This window comes from Diabrotica virgifera, chromosome 1, assembly GCF_917563875.1.
Source record: "Diabrotica virgifera virgifera chromosome 1, PGI_DIABVI_V3a".
Classification (NCBI taxonomy): Eukaryota; Metazoa; Arthropoda; class Insecta; order Coleoptera; family Chrysomelidae; genus Diabrotica; species Diabrotica virgifera.
In genome coordinates this window covers 24,451,477-24,476,543 of record NC_065443.1, presented here as the reverse complement: position 1 = coordinate 24,476,543, position 25,067 = coordinate 24,451,477, and the positions used below count along the sequence as shown (strand labels likewise).

Sequence of the window (25,067 nt, the reverse complement as noted above, 5' to 3'; positions counted from 1 at the left end):
TTACTGTTCCATAGTTCCCCTATTGTTGAAACTACTGTGTCAACAAATGTATCTGATTTTATATAATGGCATGATATACAAAATTTATAGTACCGGCTAAAGAACTCTGCCTTGTGGGCGTTTATTGGCATGCGCTCAGATTACTCACTTCCCCTTTTAACTCTAAACGACCAAGTATAAATTTATAATAAATGAACAGACTCAGACGAAGCCAACTTAAAAAAAAGATAATTAAATTGCCTAACAACGACTTCTACCTAGAAACCTAGCAACCCCTTTACCTAAGCAACGAAGTAAAATTATGTAGCAGCAGTCTATTTTCAATTTAAATAATGTCAAAACATTCTACTTTGAACTAGTGTGTAGTTTTTAAAAGTAAAGTTACATGTACTAAACTAGATATAATATCCATTTCAAAACTTACTTTAGAAGTTCATTATGTCAAAACTTAGATTACACGAAAGTTGACTACTACTTGCTCCAAGTTTTAAAATCACATTCTAGACAATTCTAGCTATTTACATTATTTGCTTTGTTTGTCAGAACAAAAGAATAAGATATTCTTCTGTAAAATTGCAGGTTTCTAAAACAGCGAAATAATTTTTCAGGAAAGGCTCAACAGTGTACTTTTTAAGATAAAGCTTAACCCTTTGAGGATTAAGTTTTAATTTGGGAACAGATTTTTTCTTGTTAACACAAAGGCCTTTGTTGTACGTAGCATCATTAATCCGATACTTTTCCCAATTACCAAACATTTTTATCTCCCTTACTTTTTCGATTTAGTTACTAAATGTATAATATTAGAATAGCTGTGAAATATATCGAAGTTTAAGAATAAGTTTTTTAAATCATTCAGAAAATATCGTCGTTTAAATAAAAGAGCAATACAAAAATGAGAAAATGAGCAAAAAATACTTTTTGTTTTGTTTTACTATTTTTGTTCTAAAAATAGTTGGCCCTTAACTTTTATATAGAATTAATATTCGCTTTACTCTGTGTTATTCAATTTTAATTTTTATTCATTTTAGTTATTTAATCTATTCTTAGTTAGTCTTCGTGTAACCCGTATTCAAACCCCGTAGCTTAACCAGAGACATAAATTACATATTTTCCACCTACCTCTACCGAAAGTATACTTTTCCGGACCTGATTGTAGGGAGCAAAGTTGTACTTTTCCTCCCTAGGGAGGAAAATATTTTTCCTCCCTAGGGAGGAAAAGTAAAAGTGACGTCATTCATGAAATATAACTTATTGACGCCCTGTACAATATCTATTTTCTATTACGTAAGTATCTATACATTTAACGTTTATTTATAAAACAGAATTATTTTGCAGAATGGTAAAAAACAGTAAATTGTTATTTTGATTTAACAATGTTTACATTAATAATTTGACTTATATTTGACAGTTGACAGTTATATTGTACCTACTTGCTAGTTTTAGTTCTAATAAATTTTGTTGGTTAGTTACATAAATAAATTAAGTAAAAATAAAAAAATGACTTGTTATTTGAGGAAGGTGGAAAAACCATATGTATAACATGGGAGTAAAGTGCCTTTTCCTCCCTTGAATGATTACTGCCCTCCGCTACGCGTCGGGCAGTAAACTTCATTCTCGGGAGGAAAAGTAGCACTTTCCTCCCTTGTTATACAAATAGCTATTACATATAACACCAGCGGCAAAGTTTTTTTATATTCTTAGTCTATTTAGTATATAATCATATATCTTAGTCTATTTTAAGTGGAGTTCATAGTTCAATTAAATTTCATTTAGTTAATAAATAAATTTCATTCATTTAATTCATGCCATCTGCTATTTTCTTTGTAAAAAAAGTTATTGTTCTATAATTTCACGGTAAGGAAATGTTGAAAATGTATGCTGTCAACTACAACTACTTTACCCACTGCTGACATAATGCAGATGAAAGCAATTTACAAGTTTTTGAAAGGAGAATCGTTAGACGAATATTTGGTACATATTTATGTATTATTTGGTGGTAAATCCTAACAAAAACCTGCCCGTTCACCATTTTTTAGCGATTCAATATAACAGTTTTATTTCGGCGCATCCACTTCAATAAAAATTTATGTTGTAGGTACGTTGTATTTAAACTACAACTACTTTACCCACTGCTGACATAATGCAGATGAAAGCAATTAACAAGTTTTTGAAAGGAGAATCGTTAGACGAATATTTGGTGGTACATATTTATGTATTATTTGGTGGTAAATCCTAACAAAAACCTGCCCGTTCACCATTTTTTAGCGATTCAATATAACAGTTTTATTTCGGCGCATCCACTTCAATAAAAATTTATGTTGTAGGTACGTTGTATTTGATGCAAATTTGCTCGTGTGCGCTGAACTTTTTGTTGATGTGGACTGCTACATCAGCAGTTACAGTTTTCTATGCGCTGCATAGAAAAACGTAAACATATTTTCGTGACGAACAACGCACTCTATCCGTCGTACTGTCGGTTTTTCAGTCGACTTCAAAGAAATTTGAGCCGCACAGTAATGTTAGTGTAGACTTGATTATTCACTTACTGCTCAGTAGATTCGGCGGTACAACACACGAACTAAATATTTACGTCGTAAAACCACACATTTGAATTTGCGCCCAAAATATTTCTTCTGTAGTTTAAAATACAACACATACACAAATTTTTATTAATGTGGATCCGCCTTTAGATGGTGACCAAAATAAAAAAGTCCAAAAATGGTAAACGAGAACTGGAAGAAATGAACAAATACCAGTTTTAATGAGATAATAATAAAGAAGGAGCACATACACTTAGGATATACAGTAGGTATACCGAAAATCCACACTAGCGTATCTACATGCTGATTCGCATCAACATCCTGCACAATTAGATTCAGTAAACAATACCCAAGCAAAGATTACAAGATATGAATGATTGGCAGATGAAGGCCTAGAATGCTCAAAGAAGAATTATTACAAAATTTCATGTGGGGATTGTGGAAAATCTTACATCGGCCAGACCGATAGAAGGATCCATGTTAGACGAAAGAACATCGAACTGTGCGTCAAGATCAACTATTTAAGTAACCGTGAGAATCAGTTTATTTCAAGCACTAGCAAGAAGCGTTACTGCCTGAGTTGACAATGGCAAGTGCGACCTTGTCGAAACTTAATCAAAACAATGGTTTTTTTCAAAACTAAAATTCTACAACATTATTTATGTGTAGGGATCCTACACAAAATGCTTAGGATCAGAGCTTTACATAACTCTGTATATACATATTAACTATCTATACCGTCGTAAATCACTATTCTATTCCTACTGAAATTTATCACAGCCCTTTTAATCTATACAAACTACGATTATTAATAGAAGCTTTTAGTTGTTGCGAGTTCTGGTTTGAAAACAACCTTGTAAATGTGTATAATACATTAATCTTAACGATTAAACATACATTACTCTCTTGCTCTTAGAATCTGATGTTTCACCAGTTATCAATACATGTATTAAAAGTACGTTTTCAAATTAAAAGAAGGGTAGCTATTAAATAATCAGTTAGGACATTTATACTTGATTTCAGAAAATCTTATATATCTACTAATAAAAAATAACCCAAAAAACCGAATCGATCTGTCTGAATTTTACCTACAAACATTATTCACTGTCGCCTTGTCCAATACCAAGAAACTATGTTATCAAAGTAATCCAAAAGTGTATTCTACGGAAACTCTTATGAGTGCCATGGACTTCAGATACCTCGAATGGAGCAATTTTAAGAACATAGGTAAAATTAATGTTACAAGGATAGATACAGATCCCCAAGGTACAAGATTCGTGACTGAGATACTTTGGAGACTAGCGTAACACGTAGCCACAACATCCAAAAGAGCCAAAAACGGCACTCTACAAATAGTTTGAAGAATACAGACAACCACTAATATGCGGCCAAGCCATGGGATACGAACAAGAAGAAAAATCTATCTGTATGCATATTTTCTAGTTGTAACTTAGCAATTAATACTGCATACGTTTCTGAAATAAAATTTAATGAGAAGCTTCTGGAAAAGCTTCACCCTGCAAGAAAAATGGCGGATATCCTTGACTTGCATAGGTGTGTGTATCAAAATATGGATGTTCTGTTAGTTGAGACACGTCTCGTTTTTTTCAATAAAATAGTTTGACCATTTTTTAAGAGGACATACAGTTGGATACGTTTAGTGCAACAAGAGTGCATAACGCGTCCAGAAGAACAAAACATCCACAAAAAATACCACAAAATTTGGCAACTAATGGACATAAATGAAAATCATGAACTATCTAAAATACTGCAGTAAATGTTTGGCCTGTAAGTTAACGCCACAACTTCAAGCCATTCAAGTTTATAATAGAGAAATAAAAACCGATATAGAAAACATTGTAGAAACCCGAAAAAAAATGCTGCTCAGATTTATACAAAGATACTTCAAAGGATGGATCAGTCCCAGAATGTAACAAATATGCAACTAAAGAAGCAATACTGAAATAATGATTTTCCGAGCAGAACTAGAGATAGACGCATCGAGCGCATCTGTAAAAATATTGGTACATTTGGATGTTGAGAGGTGACTCATATTTTTTTTGCAGAAATTGCTTGAAAATAACTCATGTAATAATATTTGAGTTATCCTCCCACTCAAATAGGCCCGGAACATTGTTTAAATAATCAAAATGTCAAAAAATTAAGGAAAAATTCGATTTTTTTCTCCGTTTTTTGATTATAACTTTAAAACTATTCATTTCCGAGCAAAGTCGCACTTACGTAAAAGTTGCGTAATTAAATTTTCTACAACATAGGATTAGTCTATAATTTTAAAAATTATCATCCTTGTGGCAAAATAGCAATAATTGCGAAAAAACCATACGAAAACAAGTATCCGCATTTTACGTTTTTCAACCATTTATGCTAAAGATAGGACCTTCATATTTCACCCAGAAAAACTATATGATATAATAAGACCACACCGTAAATTTAATTAAGATCGGTTGAATATATTTTGCAAAATAAATTTTGCAATCGAGCTTTGCAATCCAGGGCAGACCAAATAAAGACTTCGATGGAAAAATCCTTAGGCAGGCCAGGCCGCACATCAAAGAAACATAAAACGTAAATTACGTTTCATGGAAATAAAACACTGCTAAACAAATATACGTCCGGCCATTTATGAAACTCTCCGAAAATCACACTCGTTTCATTGGTAGGCGGACTTTGAGATTTGTTTAGCAGTGTTTTATTTTCATAAAACATGTTTCACGTTTCATGTTTCATGTTTTTCGTTTCATGTTCCTTTGGTGTGCGGCTTGCCTTAGAAACACGTTGTTCATTACATCTTACATCAAAGACAAATACAATATGCCCCAAAATAAAGTATACCGAACTGAAAGCTATTGATCACAGTTGTCATAGAGAGATTGAAGTATTCGCGATTGAAACGGAATATAGAGGGCAGGTCGAATGCAGGAAAATGGCCGATATAAATGGTATAAACAAACATTCAATTAAGGAATAGAACAATACTGGTTTGATTTAAAATATTTTAATGTGCTGATAATGCTGAAATTTACTAAAAATTTTTAAAAAGTGACCAAATTCCATTCAAATCAACAATTTTCTGGTTTGTTTATACCACTTATAGTGGTTCAAATTTATTCCACCAGAGGTCAGATACTTTGTTTTTCATCGCGAATTTTGTATAAGTCAAAACAATGTTTGACGTCTGCTCACAAAAGTGGTGTAACAACTATATTGATGATGGTTTAGGGTGCTCAAGAAAAATCATCTATTGTTGAGACCTATTTTCGCTCATACGGAGTAGGGTGAAATGATGGGCTTAGTTTAAAATTTGTTTCCACTAGGTTTGAATAACGTTTCAACAAACGATCTCCTACAAAGCGCTGCATATTGCTGCTTGTGATGAAATTTAGACGTACTGGTTCCATACTTATCCAACAAAAAGGAAGATCTGGAAGGTGGACAACCTCTAGGGACAACAACTCTAAGGGAAGAATTCTTGATAAAATCTTGGCTTCTCCTGAGAAAAGTCAACGGCGAATTTCAAAAGAGCTTGCTTTAAGTAAGTCGACTGTTCACTGAGCTGCAAAGGAGTTGGGAGCTTTTTCTTATCGCATTCAAGTGGTTAATAAACTAAGGGTGGCTGATAAATGCGAAAGAGTTGAATACTGCGGGAGAACATTGAGTTTGGTTTACGATAACGAAAGCTTTCTCATGAATATTTGGTTCTCAAGTGAAAGCCATATAACATTGAGTGGATACATTAATAAACAAACAACACGATTTTTGGGATTTGGAAAGCCACAAGAGTTTATTGAGAGACCTCATTATAGTGAAAAAGCGACAGTGTGGTGCGCCATATCAAGTCATGGAATAATTGGTCCATATTTTTTAAAGAAAAATGGAAGACGTGTAACTGTTAATCAGCAGCGATACAAAGAACTCATTGTAACACCTTTTTACCAATATCTTCGCCGGTTTTGCCGTGCTAGAAATTTACCATTCCGCTCACAGTGGTTTCAACAAGACGGGGCCACAGCGCATACTGCGGTAGAAACTTTAGCTTTGCTACGACGCTACTTCCCAGGGCGTCTTATATCAAGAGCAAGTGATTACCCTTATCCATCTAATTCACCCGATCTTTCACCACCTGATGCGTATTTGTGGGGGATTCTTAAAGAAAATATTTACAGGGATCCAATTCCGCATGATCTTAACACATTGAAAGATAACATTCGTCGAGTTATAAATGAAATTTTCAAGTGATGTTTGTAAGGCAATGATTAACAATCTTCAAGAGCGATATGAAAAATGTATTGTAATCCAAGGAAGACATACTTAACACATAATCTCTACTTACAAGTAATGTTAGCACTCTAGAGACATAAATTATAAATTATTTAATTGTTCAATTATATATTTCATTTTCGGTATACTTTATTTTGGGGCATCTGTATATATTCAGAACGAGTAAGTCTGAACGAAATGATGGAATAAAGACGAAAAATACAGAACATTATAGAATCTGTGAAATAGAAAACTGTGAATCAGATGACAGTTTGACTTCCACATGCTCCTCTAGGAAACTGGAGTATGCTAGATGTGGCAAGCACATAATACAGGCAATTGGAATACTTTTAGGGCCAGTTATTCAATCAATAGTTAACTCATGGATTAAGTAAACCATGAATAAATTTAATTCGAAGATTATTTCTAATCAAGTTGTTCAATGCAGGTTAACTTTCGGATTTATTAAACTCAAATACTAAAGCAGTGACAATGTTGCCAGTTATTAATTAACAGCTTGGAACAAATTTTATCATGAAAATTGTACCGAAAAATGTGTTCTGTGGTATAAACGACGGTGTTCATGACTTTTGACGCAGTGACGCCCGCATGTCAGTGATTATTTTCGTGTTTGAAATTTAAATTTCAAAAAATGGAATAAAATAATAAAAGAAAGAGATCTGCGAGCTTTACGGCTGATGGAGAAGAAATATTAATATCTTTTGTTAAAAAATATAAACATATTCTCGAGAATAAGAAAATGATGCAAATGTTACAAATTCCGAGAAAATGAAAAACTGGAAAATAATAGCCCAATAGGCCAAACTAGTTTGTCCTGAAATCGGGTTTGGACGGTAACATTATATTTTTAATGAACTATTATAAAAAGCTTATATACCTATTTATAGGATGAGTTACCCTGTCTCTTATACGATCAACAATCATAAAAACTGTTTCCTTTGGTAAACGGAATCTATTCAAAAACTCCTTATCTGAACACACTGAAACTCTGAAAAACGTAGAGGAAAACATTATATTAACAACAGCTAAGAACTCTTCGTCATCTGTGATATCTCCATCTTCAAAATCAAAGACACCATTATTAGATAGCAATAGCCATAATTATTATATGTAGACACGAAATTATAATAGGTTATTTTAAATCTTATCTACGATTTAAAAGTAGCAATAACAACAGAATATAATTATAGTGCAATAAGGGCAATAACTATGGTTGTTTTAATCTGGAATTTTCTTGACAATATTTAATTTAAAACCAGAAAATAAGGTTACAAATCTCTAGTTAACACCGTTAATCCTTCGTTTTTGGGCGATTAAGATAATCTCTGGTTAACACTTGGTTAAGTGTTAAATATTACGTTTAATTGAAGATTATTTTTAATCTGAAGATAATATCCAACTGAACAACCGGGCCTAAAAGGAGCATATACGCTGTGAGTTCGTACGTAGAGGGGATATTTACAAATTCGCGAGCGCCAGTAGTGACAAGTCTGTAAACCTTTACCGGAAATTTGACATAAATGTCAAAGTGATTAATTTAAAATTAAAATTAAAAACATTAATTATAAAAAATATTAGTTGGTCAAAGCTGTGGTATATATTTTTACCTTAAATATACTTACGTTTTAAATACCGAATTTAAGTTTTTTTAATGTTCCATAATATATAATTATAAATTAATCTACTAATCATAGCGCCATCTACACGATAATTGTGAAAGTATCCGAAGTAAAAAATTCATATTTTATCAATAGAACGTCAAAATGATTAGCAGGAGAATTACTTCAGAATTATCATAACAGGAGAATTACTTCAGAAGCTACCGAGAAAAGCAGTGGTGTTATTAACAGTAATATACAACAGCATACTACGTCTTCGCTATTTTCCAATACAATGGAAATTAGCTCAAGTTACTATGATTCCGAAACCTGGTAAACCCGCAACACAAGCAAATTCATATCTCCCGATAAGCCTACTCCCAATAATGTCGAAAGTATTAGAACGGCTACTATTACATAAAATCGAGCAAGTTGTCCCCATAAACGAAATTATACCACAATACCAATTCGGATTTAGACGTGAACACTCAACCATACAACAATGCCACAGAATAGCAAATATAATTAAAACAACTCTTGAAGAAAAAAAGTTTTGCGCTGGAGTGTTTCTCGATATACAACAGGCATTTGATAGGGTATGGCATCAAGGTCTCCTCTATAAACTAAAATTACACATGACAGACCAACTATACTTTATTCTAAAATCGTATCTGACTGACCGATATTTCCAAGTCAAAATTGAAGACAACTTCTCAAATTACCACATCATCCAATCTGGCGTACCACAGGGTAGCGTTCTCGGCCCATTTCTCTATCTGATATTTACAGCCGACGTTCCAACCAGAAATGATACCTTATTAGCTACTTTTGCCGATGATACGGGAATCTTAGCAGTGGATGTCGACCCTAATGTAGCATCACAAAAAGTTCAAAATCATTTAGACCAATTACAAAACTGGCTCAAGCGATGGAAAATAAATGTTAATGCCAGCAAATCAGTACAGATTACTTTTACGACCAGAAAATTTACATGTCCTCAAGTTTCTATAAATAATACTCCGATTCCCATCAAGCCAGTTGTCAAATACTTGGGATTGCATCTGGATGAAAAACTCATATGGAAAACGCACATTAAAATTAAACGTAAACAATTAAATCTTAAACTAAAAAATATGAACTGGCTATTTAACAAGAAGTCTCAGTTATCTCTTGAAAATAAACTGCTTCTGTACAAAGCTATACTTATACCAGTTTGGTCTTACGGAATAGAACTATGGGGCTGCAGTAAACCTTCAAATACGAAGATACTTCAAACATTCCAATCCAAAATTCTCCATATGATAAGTAAAGCTCCATGGTATGTATCCAATCAGACACTCCACAATGATCTGGACATCCCACTAATCAAAGACTTAATAAAAAATCGTTCAATAAAATATCAAAATCGCACCACTGACCACACCAACGACTTGATAAATAATTTATTCACCAACTACTTGCTGAAAGAAGACTAAAGAGAATATGGCCAGAAGACCTACCACAATAAAGAATAATACTTAGAGAACCGTCACTGGATGGTACCTAATTCACGTTAATTTACATTCAGACTATTTACTTATTACTTTGTGTTTAGAGTAGATTGTAAAAATTCAGTATATCAAAAAAAAATGATTAGCAAAATCTGAAAAAAAATCGATTACAATTTAGTTACTTTTTTGCGTTGTAAATATGAAGCGATAACAATTAAATAATAAATTTAAAAATTACCGGTGAAAGTTGAATTAGTAGTCCGCTAGGAGCGACACCAGCGAAGCTCAGAGCGTATAGCCAGCTGTCTTTAAGCGAGAATGTCATTCTTAATTATTATGATCGTGATAGTGAAGATGACAAAAATCATATTAATACTTGATATCTAATTTGATATTCTAAGAGGCTCAAAATTGATATTCCGGGGATGAGTGAAATAAGATGGCCAGGTAATGGTAAGTGCGAGAAGGAGGATGCAACAATATTTTTTTCAGGCAGCAGAGAAGAAGATGTCAACCATAGGCATGGAGTAGCGGTTCTAGTAAATAATAAAATCAGAAAACATATAAAAAATTTTATTCCATATTCAGAACGCTACATGTTGATCCAGATAAGTGCGCACCCTCTAGACATAAATATAATTCAGGTTTATGCTCCCACATCTGAGAGTACTGATGAAGAAATTGAAGAGTTTTACGAACAATTAGACGAAATCATAAAAAACCTAAAGAAACAAGACATAACCATGGTAATGGGAGATTTTAACTCCAAAATAGGAAAAGGCGAAGTCAGTGATGTAGTTGGCAAGTATGGGTTGGGAACAAGAAATGAACGAGGTGATCGACTAATACAGTTTTGCCAGGAGAAAAACTTAATTATCACTAATACTTGGTTTAAGTTACCATTAAGAAGATTGTACACTTGGAGGTCACCACAGGACAAGTCTGGGTACATCGTTAGAAATCAGATAGACTTTATAACAATCAACAAACGATTCCGTAACGCAATAATATCAGCCAAAACATATCCTGGAGCTGATATAAACTCTGACCATAATCCTCTTGTAGCCCAATTACGAGTCAGACTAAAAACCTTAATCCAGAAACAGAATAACAAAAGATTAGATATGGATCAACTTAGAAATCCCGAGATAAAAGTCAAGCTTACAAATAGCATTAATAGTAATGTTGCTTTAACAACAAATACGGATGATATTGAAAGAGACTGGATCAACTTAAGGGACGCTATATGCAACGGTGCGAAAGAAGTAATTGGTGACTACGAGCGGAAGAAGAAGAACGAATGGATGACAGATGAAATATTACACCTCATGGACAGAAGGAGGGAAAATAAGAATAATCCCGAACAATATAAAGAACTGGATAGAACTGTCAGCAGAAAGATAAAAGAATCCAAAGAGAAATGGTTACAAGAAAAATGTCAAGAGATAGAAGAGCTAGAACGAAGACACGATAGTTTTAACATGCATAAAAAAATTAAGGAGTTTTCTTATACTTACAAGAAAAAACAGTTTGGTAAGTTAATAGACGAGAACAACAAACTTATTGTAGATAAAGAAGAACAGTTACAGACTTGGGCAATTTACATAAAAGATTTGTTTACGGATTATCGTCATATTTCTACGAACTCTCTTGATCTGAATGGACCAAAAATATTGAAAAGTGAGGTGATAAAAGCTATAGATTAAACGAAAGATGGGAAAGCAACAGGATGCGATGAAATACCAGCCGAATTTTTAAAAGTTTTTAACGAGAACAACATGAATGTAGTATTGAAACTGTTCAATAAGATATACGATACCTACTGGTCAAATTCCATCGGACTGGCTGAAATCTACATTTGTGCCCCTTCCCAAGAAATCCAATTCTAAGACGTGTAGCGAATATCGCCTTATAAGTTTAATGAGTCATACCCTTAAAGTATTCTTGCGTATTATCCATTCCAGAATACGAGCAAAATTAGAACACAGCATAAGTAAAACACAGTTCGGTTTTAGATGCGGTTTTGGAACTCGAGAGCCCCTATTTGCAATACAAGTCTTGATTCAAAAATGCCTGGATCAACAGAAAGATGTTTACGCCTGTTTTATCGACTATGAGAAAGCATTTGATACTATCAAACATGACAAACTCATAGAACTATTACATCTTTCAGGACTTGACACTAAGGACATCCAGATTATAAAAAATCTATATTGGAATCAAACAGCCCACATAAAGAATGGACATATGGTGAGTGAAAACATAACCATTTCTAGAGGGGTTAGACAGGGCTGTATTCTTTCGCCACTGCTTTTCAACGTGTACACGGAACAAATATTTCTAGAGGCACTAGAAGAGTACAATGAGGGCATCAAGATTAATGGCGTACCAATAAGTAATTTTCGATATGCAGATGATACTGTTATACTAGCCGATAACATCGAAGATTTACAGATGATGCTAAATAGAGTAAATACAACTGGCAACCAATTTGGACTGAAGATCAATAGAAAGAAAACTAAATTTATGGTGATCAGTAAAAAGAACATTCAACATATCGACCTGAATATTGAAGCCGAACGTATTGAAAGAGTACACCGATTTAAATATCTGGGATATACAGTAAATGATAAGTGGGACCCAGACGTAGAGATTAGGATCCGAATTGAAATAGCAAGATCCAAATTCATAAAAATGAGAAAGCTCTTAAGCAACCGCAACCTAAGCGTTAACCTCCGATGGCGCGCCACAAAATGCTATGTACTCTCTACGCTACTTTACGGAGTAGAAGGGTGGACGTTAACAGCAGCAACTATAAAGAAGTTAGCGGCTCTAGAAATGTGGCTGTATCGACGCATACTGAGAATTCCTTGGACAGACAGAGTGACCAACACAGAGGTATTGAGACGAATGGGTAAAGAGTTGGAATTGTTAACAACTGTTAAAAGGAGGAAAGCGTCATACCTGGGCCATGTGTTCCGTAATGATAAGTACAGTCTGCTACAGCTTATCGTCGAAGGCAAGATTGAAGGTAGAAGAGGTTTGGGCAGGAAGATGAAATCCTGACTGAGAAAATTGAGAGAATGGTTTCAAATACCAGAAGCTGCGAACATAATACATGCGGCACAAAACAGAGAAACCTATCGTTTGATGGTCGCCAACCTTCGGTAGAAGACGGCACATAAAGAAGAAGATATCTAATTAGTGTTTCATTATAAATAACAAATAATGTTAAATTTAAAAAAATTCACAGTTATTGTAAAATCCTCGTCAGCCCGTATTAATCCGGTTCTGTTTTAATATGAAGCCGACCTGGTGTATGTGCTGATGCTAGACACGTCGAAGGCAAAATTAAATAATATAAAAATTCTACTTACATTCATCGTGATCTTTGGCGGTGACAGTAAGTACGGTATGTTGGATATCCTCATTTTCGTCGACTTCCGCCTCGTATAGGGCCTTATCGAAATAAGGAGGATTGTCATTCTTATCAGCGATTCCAATGCGAATAAATTTGGTCACTGAAAAAGAAAAAATATGATCAGTACAGAATATCGAATAGCAAAATCAGCGATGGCAGAGATTTATGTAAAATAGGATATAGTCCTGTCGCCAGGGGGGGTACAATGGTCTCCCTTATTTAGATGGACTTACCCAAGTTTTTTTATGTATTTTGACCCGTAGAACACGAATTTTGTGGGTAACAGTTTATCTGGATGTCGATAAGATTGTTATAAACAAAGAACTCGAGGAATTACATAACAGCGATTTTTCGCAAAACAAAACAATTTTTTGTATTTTTTGGGTTATTCTAAGCAAAACAAGTTCTTCCAAGTTTCTTCGTAGGATGCATAGTTTCCGAGATAAACGCGGTTAAACTTTCAAAAAATCGAAAAATTGCAATTTTTGAACCCGAATAACTTTTGATTGAAAAATAAAATAGCAATTCTGCTTACCACCTTTAAAAGTTCAAATCAAATTATACCGGTTTTGATTATTTGCATTGCTAAAAATTAAATTAATTTTTTTATTGTCAAACAAAGCTATAAACAAATAGTGTTTCCCGTGCCCAATGAATGCGTTTTAAATGCATGCTACGTAGAAATAGCGTGTTTGTAGGCTCGCCTACTCGTTTGATTTTAATTGAGAAAGGCATTGAAATCATCACTCAAGCACTATGTGTTTATAGCGTTGTTTAACAATAAAAAAAAATAATTTTTAGCAATGCAAATAATCAAAACCGATAGAATTTGACTTAAACTTTCAAGACTGCGGTAAGCAGAATTACTATTTTATTTTCTAATCAAAGGATATTCGGATTAAAAAATTGCAATTTTTTTATTTTTTTGAAAGTTTAACTGCGTTGTTTATCTCGAAAACTATGCATCCTACGAAAAAACTTGTAATAACATTTTTGCTTAGAATGACCCGAAAAATGCAAAAAAAGTTTTGTTTTGCAAAAAATCGCTGTTATGTAATTCCTCAAGTTCTTTGTTTATAACACTCTTATCGACATCCGAATCAACTGTTGGTCAAAATACATAAAAAAGACTTGGTTAAGTCCATCTGAATAAAGGAGGCAGTTGTACCCCCACTGAAGATAGGACTAATAAGTTTGTTTACGTTTTGATGTAATTTTATGATCCTGCAAATTTAATTTAATTTTTCAATGTTGAATACACTTTTGTCACGAGTACCAACTTGCTGAGGAAGTACCAATCGTGAACACTGAATAAAAAAAGACCAATTTGGACAATGTCAATATGAAAATAGTTCAAAAGAGTTAGTAAAAGTTGGTATATAGGGGAAGGCTATGTAATCGAAATCGCTTAAAAAAAATGAATTTTTTTGAATCTTTTACTTCTATGTTCTAATTAATATTACACCCAAGTAAAGGGTGGACAAAATAGTGATAATTACATTAAAACAATTATTTAAATAAAAACTTTACGTGTAATTTGGATTCTCGCATAAATTGGTTTGGTTTGTCCTGTAATTTGGTTTTACTGATTTTTTTTTATAAAATTTTATTATCTATTATAAGAAAAAACACCAGATATACATAATAAAATTTTAATGATTCATTATTTATATTAATTACAAAAGCACTTAGTTTTTACAGTTAACGCAGTAATAATAGTTAACATCAACATCAGCTATGCACAAGCACAAGCTTCATGTACCAATTCCTTACATATTATTATGTCACATCTAATCCAATCTTTCTCGTAGTTTTCTCCATGAAAAATTCAACGTTTCTTTGACAGTATTACATTTGTAGTTTTTTTCTTTTGTTTAAATTGTATGTATATATTGATCCTTTTTCGCAATTTACCAATTATCTTTTTAAAAAACGACCCTTAAAAAAGACGGGAATGAAAGGCTTAAATTTGTTGACCTTTAATATTACTATAATGTTTAAAAAACGTATTTTTCGAGTGACACTTTCATCATTATATTATATGTATACTTATTTAAAAAATAATAACTTTAACGTGAAAATTCTTTGAATAAATTTCACCGAATCTTGTTACCTACTTAAAAAAACATTATAAAGATGGTTAAACCAGTTAACTAATTCCGTCGAAGTACAATCCCCGGGGACGGTTTTATCCTTTGGCAATCGTTAAAGCCTAAACTTTCAAAATTAAATTAGTCACTGTCTCAGGTGGGCGCTATAAAGTTGTTTAATACATTTAAAATCAATAGTTAGATGGCGTCAGTTTGCATATCAGGAAGTAGCTGGATTTTGTAGTAATACCACTATCAATCATGTAGTTGTCTCCAAAACAGGATGTAGTCGAGGAGATATGAATGATGTATGGTAATATTCAAGCATTATTTTTATGAACTGTTCATTCAACTCATAATATGTATGCGATAATCATGTAATTTTGTGGTCTCTATTCAGTGCTATTGTGTAATAAACGCCGTCATGATTTTGATATTTATGATAGCTATCATTAATCTAGAATCTCAGTTTAGCATGGAGGGTCGTACTGAAAATATAGCACAAGGATAAATTCATATACTTGCCTATGGTAGGTAAAGTATCAGATCTAATGCACCAATAAGGATATAGTCTTTTCTATTAAAACGCTGCAAATGATTCTGAATAGGCACATAAGAGACGAATTGCTAAAAGGTAATACTAAGGCTTATCTTAGAGAGAGTAGAACAAAGATATAGACTTTTGAAGGGGCATAGATATTCAAGGGACATTTCATAATGTTAAACAACCTGCAGTAAAATGCGAATAGATAAGGATATCCCTTGGGAAAAGGATAGTAATATTCACTGTGGGTAAACCAACCATTAAAACAAGAGTAGGTGTAGGCTGTCCTTGGTAGATGACCTTCTCAAAAATCTGCCCACAAAAGCCTTTCACTGTCTAGAATACGCTGACGACATTTAAATCTTTGTGAAGAACAAACCTGTCCAGATAGTGTTTAAGAGAATACAAGCACCCCTAAATATAGTTGATAACTGATATAAACAAGAGAAACTGATATCCAATGCTCAAATAACAAAAATCGTTAACTGCACAAAAAAGACAGCATTACCACAGGTGCTGGAAGGAACAGGAATATATTTTGATCAGAAGCTTTTATGGAATATTTACATATTGAACACCACACAGAAAGCTCATATGTCCTTGAGCAGATGTCGCAGAATGTATGGTAATAATTGGGGTCTCAGCCCCAAAATTATCCCATAGTTTGATCCCAAACACAAAGGTTATTAGAATAATGATAACCTATGGGTCTGTAACATGGTGACAGGGGCGGCCCGTCAAGGTAGGCAAGGTAGGCGCCGCCTACCCTCTTCAAATGTAGTACAATAATATAAATTATTAATATAAATTACTTATTTCAAAATTGTAATTTATAAATTTTGACACAATACCTACAATAAAATAGCAAAAATTATCCAAATTATTTTTAAAAATATCCAAAAAATTTTCTCCGTAGTTATAATTATTGTACGCTCCTTGTAGTATCAGTAGTACTGTATAGATTCTATATTCTCCTTGGTCAGGCACTCGGGAACGTAGCCTGAAATAGAACGACGCCAACACCGAATTGACGTGCGATCTCTCTCTGTTTACGCGAACTAAAGGCCTGCTGCAGGTCTGCTGCTAGCGACCGTATTCCACGATTTTGAAAGGGCGGATAGGCACAGAGTCTTATAGCCGGACCTAAAAAATTTTATCAGTTGCTTCTCTTGTGTCTTGTGAAACTGTTTTAAATAATTGTTTTTTGATTTTGGCCGTTATTAGTAGGTTAAGTATTGAATAAAACTAGGTAGGACAATTTAAATTTGTTTATGAAAACTGAATAATAAACAGGTAAATTTGAGATCGGTCTATTGAAGGGCATTTTAATTTTATATTAATTTAGTAATAATTCACTAAAGACAAATAAATCTGTGAATAGTTATTTGTCAGTCGTCCATTATATTTTTATTGTGTTTCAATACAATTTGGATAATTTAAAGTTAAACTGACGAATTGTGTTATTAGATTATATAGATAATTAAAAATTTAAAGCGAGGTTAATTGTTAACTTATCAATTTATTCGAAAAGTAAATTATTATTTGATACATAAATAGAATAAGTAATATTTGACGTTGTTGAAACGTAGGTGTGTTAGTTTTATTGGTGGAAAAACTTTAGTCATCGAATATGAATATTTTAAACGATGTAATATGCAGTTTGATCGAGACGCCTTTTTCAAGGCGCCAAAATCAAGAAAGATCAGAAATTATTTCAATGGGCCGGCCTTTACCAAATTTAACAATTTTATCCACAGATAAGACAAAAGACAATCGAACATTTTCGAGATCGTTTAAAACAATATGGTATGAAAATCATAAATGGCTAAGCGGAAGTTATTTTAAAAATTCACTTTTCTGTTGGCCTTGTCTGTTGCTCTCAAATTTGAAGCAGAATGTTTTGGTGAGTCAGGGATATTCAGATTTGAAAAATTTATCAGCTAGTGTAAAAAAACATGAATCTTCGAAAGAACATTTAAACAATTGCTTAGGTTTAAAACGGTTAGAAAAAAATAAACAAACTATTGACAGTGCTTTAGCTGGACATATTTCTCTATCTAATAAGATATATAATGAAGAAGTTGAAAAAGATTGAAGAAGTTGAAGAAATTGATGTTACAATTCTGTTAGCAAAACAAGAACTTGTATTTCGCGGTCGTGATGAGAGCCATAATTTTTCAGCATGGGTAATTTTAAAGAAATTTTTAATTTAGTAGTTAAACGCGATCAGGAAATCCAGGATCATGTTAAAAAATAGAAGGGGTGTTCACGGGTTTGTCAAAAACAATACAAAATGATTTAACACTAGAAAGTCGGACTTAGCTTACCTACCTAGAAAGCCGGAAGGGATCATTTTGGCCCCACGTTCTTTAATCAATTAAAAATCAGTTTAAAGAAATTAAATATACTCTCTAGACGATATAATCTGATTTTATTTTTTACTTTTATTGTTTAACACATTCGCTGCCTATCAAAAACCTTCGGAACACCATACAGTTTGCAGTTTTTGATATTTGCCAAACATTGCCTTGTTACAGCCGCGGCAATGATTGGAAGTATGATTTCCTTTACAAAATATTTTCAACTGATATTTTTGTCGTTTTTGGATAGTAACAGTGATAGTTGTTGGTAGACCTGGTGTTGCTAGGCGTAGTTCCAGATTTCGGGAGGCAAGGTATAAGGCCCATAATTCTTCACACAGCCGAAGAATAAACTTACAAAAACTGAGTCTACTTCCAGTTATTTCTTTATAAATAATCCATGCATTTATTGCTTCCAAGTCAAGAGTATAATAAAACACGTACATAGGCCATCGTTTTGAAGTTACTTTTGTAGTCAAAAGACGCGTCATTTGGTCCTCTACACCCACAATTGTATCTTTGTGTTCACTTGTGTTCACCAACAATTTTATCTTTATTACGTAGATGATCAGTACCAGTATAAGGTTAACCATTTACAATAAACATACATAATTATAATTTTACCCATCCGACAGGAATTTGAAAGAAAGGCTCGTCGAATTTCCCAGAAAACGATAATAACTTACACAGGGCCAATTTGGCTCCTTTAGACTTCTATGGTAGATTTGTTAGAAAAACCATTTAATAAATTTAGTAAACAATATTTTTTTGTGCTAAATAAGTCTTTGTATCAAAATATTAAGAGTCATAAAATATGAAATTATTATTGCCTCAAATAAAAAACTACAATAACTTCAAATCGCAACAGGGGCCAAATTGGCCCCTCCGACTTTCTAGTGTTAATAGATTGCCTTGCCGATTACGTAAAAAATGAAATTTCAACAGAAATTAATGAAAGTCAATTTTTTTCTATACTAGAGGACGATACTACTGATATAACCGAAAAATCACAGTGTACTTTAACAATCCGTTTTGTTAACAAAGTTAGTCAGGTAACAGAAAGATTTTTAGGGTTTTTTGATGTTAGCGAGAATAGATCTGCAGACGCTCTATATAGTTTAATTTCAAATGTGCTTGAGCCATATGATTACAAAAATAAATTAATTGCTCAATTTTACGATGGTGCAAGTGTAATGGCTAGCTCTTTAAACGGATTACAATCAAAAATTAAAGTAGATGCTCCAAAACAATTTTTACACATTGTTGCGCTCATAGATTACATTTAGTATTGCAAGACGGCTCAAAATGTATTACAAATTGTAGGATATTTTTTGTCGCCTACCCGTCGCCTACCCGAAGTATATGTGTAGCCTACCCGCATACTGAGGTCACGAGCCGCCACTGCATGGTGGACAAAGATGCAGTAAGTGGAAGCAATAAGACTACTAGGTAATACACAAAGGCTAGCAACCTGTGTATTACAGGGGTCACAAAAACTACTAGAGCGACGCTCGACGTAGACAGATCTGCTGAAGCCACCACCACTTCATATCTAAACAGGGCGAAGCCAAATCGGTGTACGCATATCCAGCAACTCATAAGCCAGGCGCATAATGCTGACAATAGAAACCTAATCGAGAAGTACAAAGCAGATATTGTAATGGGAAAACCCAGTGATCCAACAGCTATGAGATATCTTTGACAGTAAATTCAAAATTAATAGATCAGGCAGGGGAGACTGGAAGGAATGTGCACCCATAAACTACTTGGTACACTGATGGCTGAAAAACGTCGGAGGGTTTCAATGGAGCCTGTCAATGGTAGCCTATTGTAACCAGTGTATGGTAGCGGTAGTAGTAAAAAATACTGTAAATATTTGATTGATCTGGTGAAGCTAAAAACTGGACTGTACAACAGAGACTAACGTGACAAAATTCTTACCGCCCTTTACACATGGAGAGAACATCTGAAGAAGAAGAAATGGTGTAAAAGTATGTACTTTTTTCTATTCTATGTTTGTTTTAACTACATTGTTATATTTTTTTAGCTTTTGACACACCTAATGCCTTCTGATACTTAGCAATTTATCATTTTTAAGATCTGTTGTGAAGTTACCATTCATTTTAAATTATTTATTATTATTTTAGTTCCGCTCCAATTTGTTTCAAAACCTTGGTTTTTCTTTATTCTTAATTTTTTAGTCTCCATTTAAAGGACTGAAACAACTTTGTTTTTGATACTTAATAATTAATAAATTACTGAATAGTTTGTGTTTAAACTTGTTACTTTATAGTTGGAAACTACTTGCCAATTCTGTCGACCGTTATGATGTACATATGTTAATTTTCCGAATATCTTGGTAATATAAGGCTGCATATCTCATCAAATATTAACTGGTAAACTTTGGTAGTGCACTCTTGTGTGAGTAAGCTTATTGTTAATGGGGTTTTAATCTTTAGGGTAAATATGAATCAATGGAAATTAGTGCCAGCATCACACCAGAGTATAAAGTAAATAAAATTAAGAGGAAGATTTGTTGTAAATGTACGATATGCGTTACAAGAAATTTAAAAATATATTTTTAAAGTTGGGAAGACATTATTTAACTTAATTTTCTCTTCCTCTACTCTGTTCGCGGTCACTTTTTTTAAACATTTCTCGTTTGCAATGTGGAAAATCTGTGATAAACTCAGGTTAGCTCAATCTCCGATATACGATATCTCGTATAACATTAAGAATGGATATGTTAGGGAATACACGTAAGCTGTCTTATAACTCAATAACCACCAATGGGGATTGGTACTCAGAAATCAAGCGTAGACTAGCCAATGCTCGAACCTCAAGAACTAAATTAATTAAAATATGGAAAGATCGATCAAATACAAGGAATACTGAGGTTAGTCAATACCCTTATTTTTCCCATTGCTGCATATGAAGTTGAAACATGGAAAAATAGTCAAGGGAAATAAGATCGAAGCCTTCGAAACGTATATTCTGTCATATGGCCAGTACGAGGACCATGGAACTGTTGGTAGAAGCAGAACAGTTAGAACACTGAAGGCCAATGAAGTATCTGGTGGAAAAATATCTACATGAAGCCTTATATCTGGTACAGGATCGCAGTCTATAGAAACAGCAAGCTAACAATACTTAGAATGTCAGCACGTCCTACCTGACAAGAGCTCAAGGAATGAGAAGGAAAGTATATTAGAGGAATTCTAGGGGTGGCACCAATTGAAATCGAAATGATAGGGCATCTGTAAACGTTCAACGGCGATACGTTATCCATCCAATACGAAGGATAACTAATCTACGAGTTCTTGGACGAGTGGGAAGGGAAGACCAAAGGCAGACTAACTGACAGGACATGTCAGTCAAGGTGATTGATGTTGGTATGATACGACCCTGTATATGAATAAAGGCAAAGATAATGATAATGATGAATGTGTTTACTAAATATTGTAATAAATATTGGTATTTGAGTCTATATTCACATTGGTAATGGTGATAATAATTACACTTTTATAAAAGAGAACTTTTTATAATAAAACCTTTTTATTATCTCTAGGAAAGAATATAAAATAATTTAACGATAAACGATTTAACGATAAAATGCTTAAAATTCCAAAAATTACACTCTAATAAAAATAGTTATTTATGAAACAGTTCGTGAAGTATGCTTTTTGCGAACGCACGCGATATTTAGAGCACGAGCGACAACGAAGCGAGTGCTTAAACATCGCGTAAGTTCGCAAAAAGTACTTCACGCACAGTTTCATACAATATTTTATCTACGATAAACAAATATAAAAACTGTAATTCAAACTGGAATTCATTTCTATTCTACAATAAAATACATTGTTACTTCACGCACACTTTAAACTCTTCACGCACTGCTATCTATAACGACAGTTTTCACAAACTAAAGACATAGAGTAGATAAAGTGCTTTTTATTATATCACGGTTTTGTTATTGTACATGTACATATATAGGACACAACATGTTTGGAACATAATAATTAACTTATAAAATATGAATTTTTAGTAGGTGTATTAACTGTTATTTATAATTATGAATCCAAAAATTACACTAGTATAAAATAGTATTTTTTATAATACCACGGTTGTTTAAAATGGTATATATATAATTTTAAGTGTATAAACTTTTAATTATTTATTAAAACAATAAAAAAAGATACGCAACAGCCGGGTTCCAACTCGATCTGCAGTCTAATGCCACTGCGGCACCATCAATTTGTAGATATCGATTTATTAACGTACTTTAAAATATCATTGCATAAGTTATATTTTTAAAATAGTTTGAAATTTAAAAAAATCGATTTATCCATACAGTGTGATTGGTCAGTGGGGTAAAGCTTTGTAGATCCGTTATAAGTAATAGATGGTAATAAAAGTTAATAACAAAAATTGTAGCCAACTTTGATTACAGATTGATAATCAGTAATCGTAAATTGTAAGTTTTAGACAATTGGCGGGTGTATATGAAAAGGGATATAAGTCAAAAAATGCGAAAAATGAGCTAAGTACATCATACGTTCCAAAAATGGATATTGCACTTAGAGAAAAAGAGATATAAGTCATTCTACACATATTTACGCGCGATTTGGTATGTGTAAAATGATATAATTGACTAAAAATGAGATTTTTAAAGTAATACGGGCTTATGTAGACTTATATGTGAAATATATGAAATATTTTGTGACTAGAGGTATATGTTCACATATGATCAAAAGCGTTCGAATCTTTTTCTGATTTGCGTTTGGGTTAATAAAGTCAGATAGTGTAAGGGATATTTTGCCAGATGCATCTGACCACGAGGATAACTAACAGAGGGTATTTAACAATAATAAATTACTAGTAATAATTAGATATATTTTGTTTGTACCTAGGTTTTAATAAAAAATCTTTGTGAAAAGAGGTATATGTTCTATTTTTTTTAATATTCGATATATTCCATATTTACTACAAAAAATGTGTTCTTGCGACATAATGAAGTCATACACCGAAGATAATACACATTTTATTAAAAAATAATAATGTATTACATTTACGTCACAAAAATCACAAAAACTTGTTTTCCCAAAATTATACTTTTTTGACTTATATCCCCTTTTCACATACGCCCGCCAATTATTCAGCCATGGCTTACTTAAAATTTGGAAAGATTTAGATAATTTTGCTCTGAAAAATGAAAATATCGCGAAAACTAATAAATTTACGCATAGGGAATGTTATACAAAAATTATAGTATGGTAATGGTACTTTTCGATAATGATATAAAATACAGAGTGTTCTATTTAAAATTACTGAGAAAATAATGTACTTGCGTTTTGACTCACCCTGTATTCAATATAAAGAAAATTAGCAAAACAAACATTTATGAAAATTTTGACAATAAATAAAAAATATGACGTCAATAAACCATTGACCTTGTGCTTGCTTTTATTTATACAGGTAGTTAAACTTGTTAATATTTTCATATAAAATTGGTTATAACTTTGTAAATACCCCGTACAACATACCAAACCTTTATATTTTTGTAATCAAAAACTTACGAAGATTTCGAATATATAATAAAATACAGGGTGTTGTATTTGAAAAAACATAAGTTTGGTCTGCCACTATGTTATCGAACACCCTGTAACATTCTAACTAATTTTGTAATATGCAGCTCAAAGTTCGCTGCAATTTTTGTTATTAAGTTTTATCGCTATACATTACTATAACGGATCTACGGAGCTTCACCCCACTATATAATTAATCACCCTGTATAATAGCAGTTCAATATTGCATTGTTAGCTAGTTCTAAGCTATCCTGAAAATTTAAGGTGTCTAGGTAGCCTAGAACTATTTTTAAAATTGATTACAAAATTTGCGGAGTCCGTGACACCAACCAAGCCAAGTATATAAAAAGGTTTTAAAAAATAAACAATTATTATTAAGCTTGACTGCTTAGTTTTAATATAGTTTTCAGTATCTGAACTTTTTTAGCTTTTTCATATCCAGAAGACTTTTCTTAAAAATATAATCTGGAATTACAGCAAAATTCGAAAAATGCTATTTTTGTTGAGTTGTGTACAATTTTTTTATAATTTCAGATTACACCAAAAATTTATCTGATATAATACCTATATTATTATAATTATATTAAAACAAAATTTTTTTATATAATTTAAATTACAAATGATTTCTACAAAAGCTTCCGAATATTTTAAATTAGTCAGTACATGTGAATTAAATAAATTTCAGCATAGTGGGTCAGCTAAATATTTTGCAATAACTTTGTTATAAATAGGTAAACAAATGAATTTTAGTTAATTAGTTACGTATATCACAGTAGCGTGACAGTGCATTTAGTTCAGGATGATAATTATTTTAATTAGTATTATAGGCTAGAGCTCTGCCTCTCAAACACGTAACAATTTTTATCTAATTATTATTCGATTGATATTAAAATTAATAGAATTTTAATTTAAACAAACTAAGAATGTTTATACAATTTTAATTTAATATAAAAAGAATATACAGAGAAGAGAGAAAATACGTTTTTCACGGGATCATCTGAATTGGACGTTGGAACAATGGGGATCTATTCCGTTCTCAGATGAGATCAGAATATGTCTCTATGATAGCCATCGAAGAAAGAAACTATACCGAAGACGAGGAGAGCGATTTACCCGTGTTGAGCTGCCCCCCCACTTGCA

The 25,067-nt window shown here is 32.8% G+C and overlaps 1 protein-coding gene across 3 annotated transcripts in view; it reads right to left on the bottom strand.

Annotated features, from left to right (window-relative positions):
* LOC114324182 (neural-cadherin-like) overlaps positions 1-25,067 on the bottom strand; it is a 740,245-nt gene that overhangs the window by 394,895 nt on the left and 320,283 nt on the right. For all 3 annotated transcript variants that reach the window (XM_028271940.2, XM_050655305.1, XM_050655301.1), the window contains exon 2: positions 13,305-13,448. In XM_028271940.2, coding sequence (XP_028127741.1) covers positions 13,305-13,448 — 144 coding nt within the window. The remainder of the gene's footprint in view (positions 1-13,304; positions 13,449-25,067) is intronic.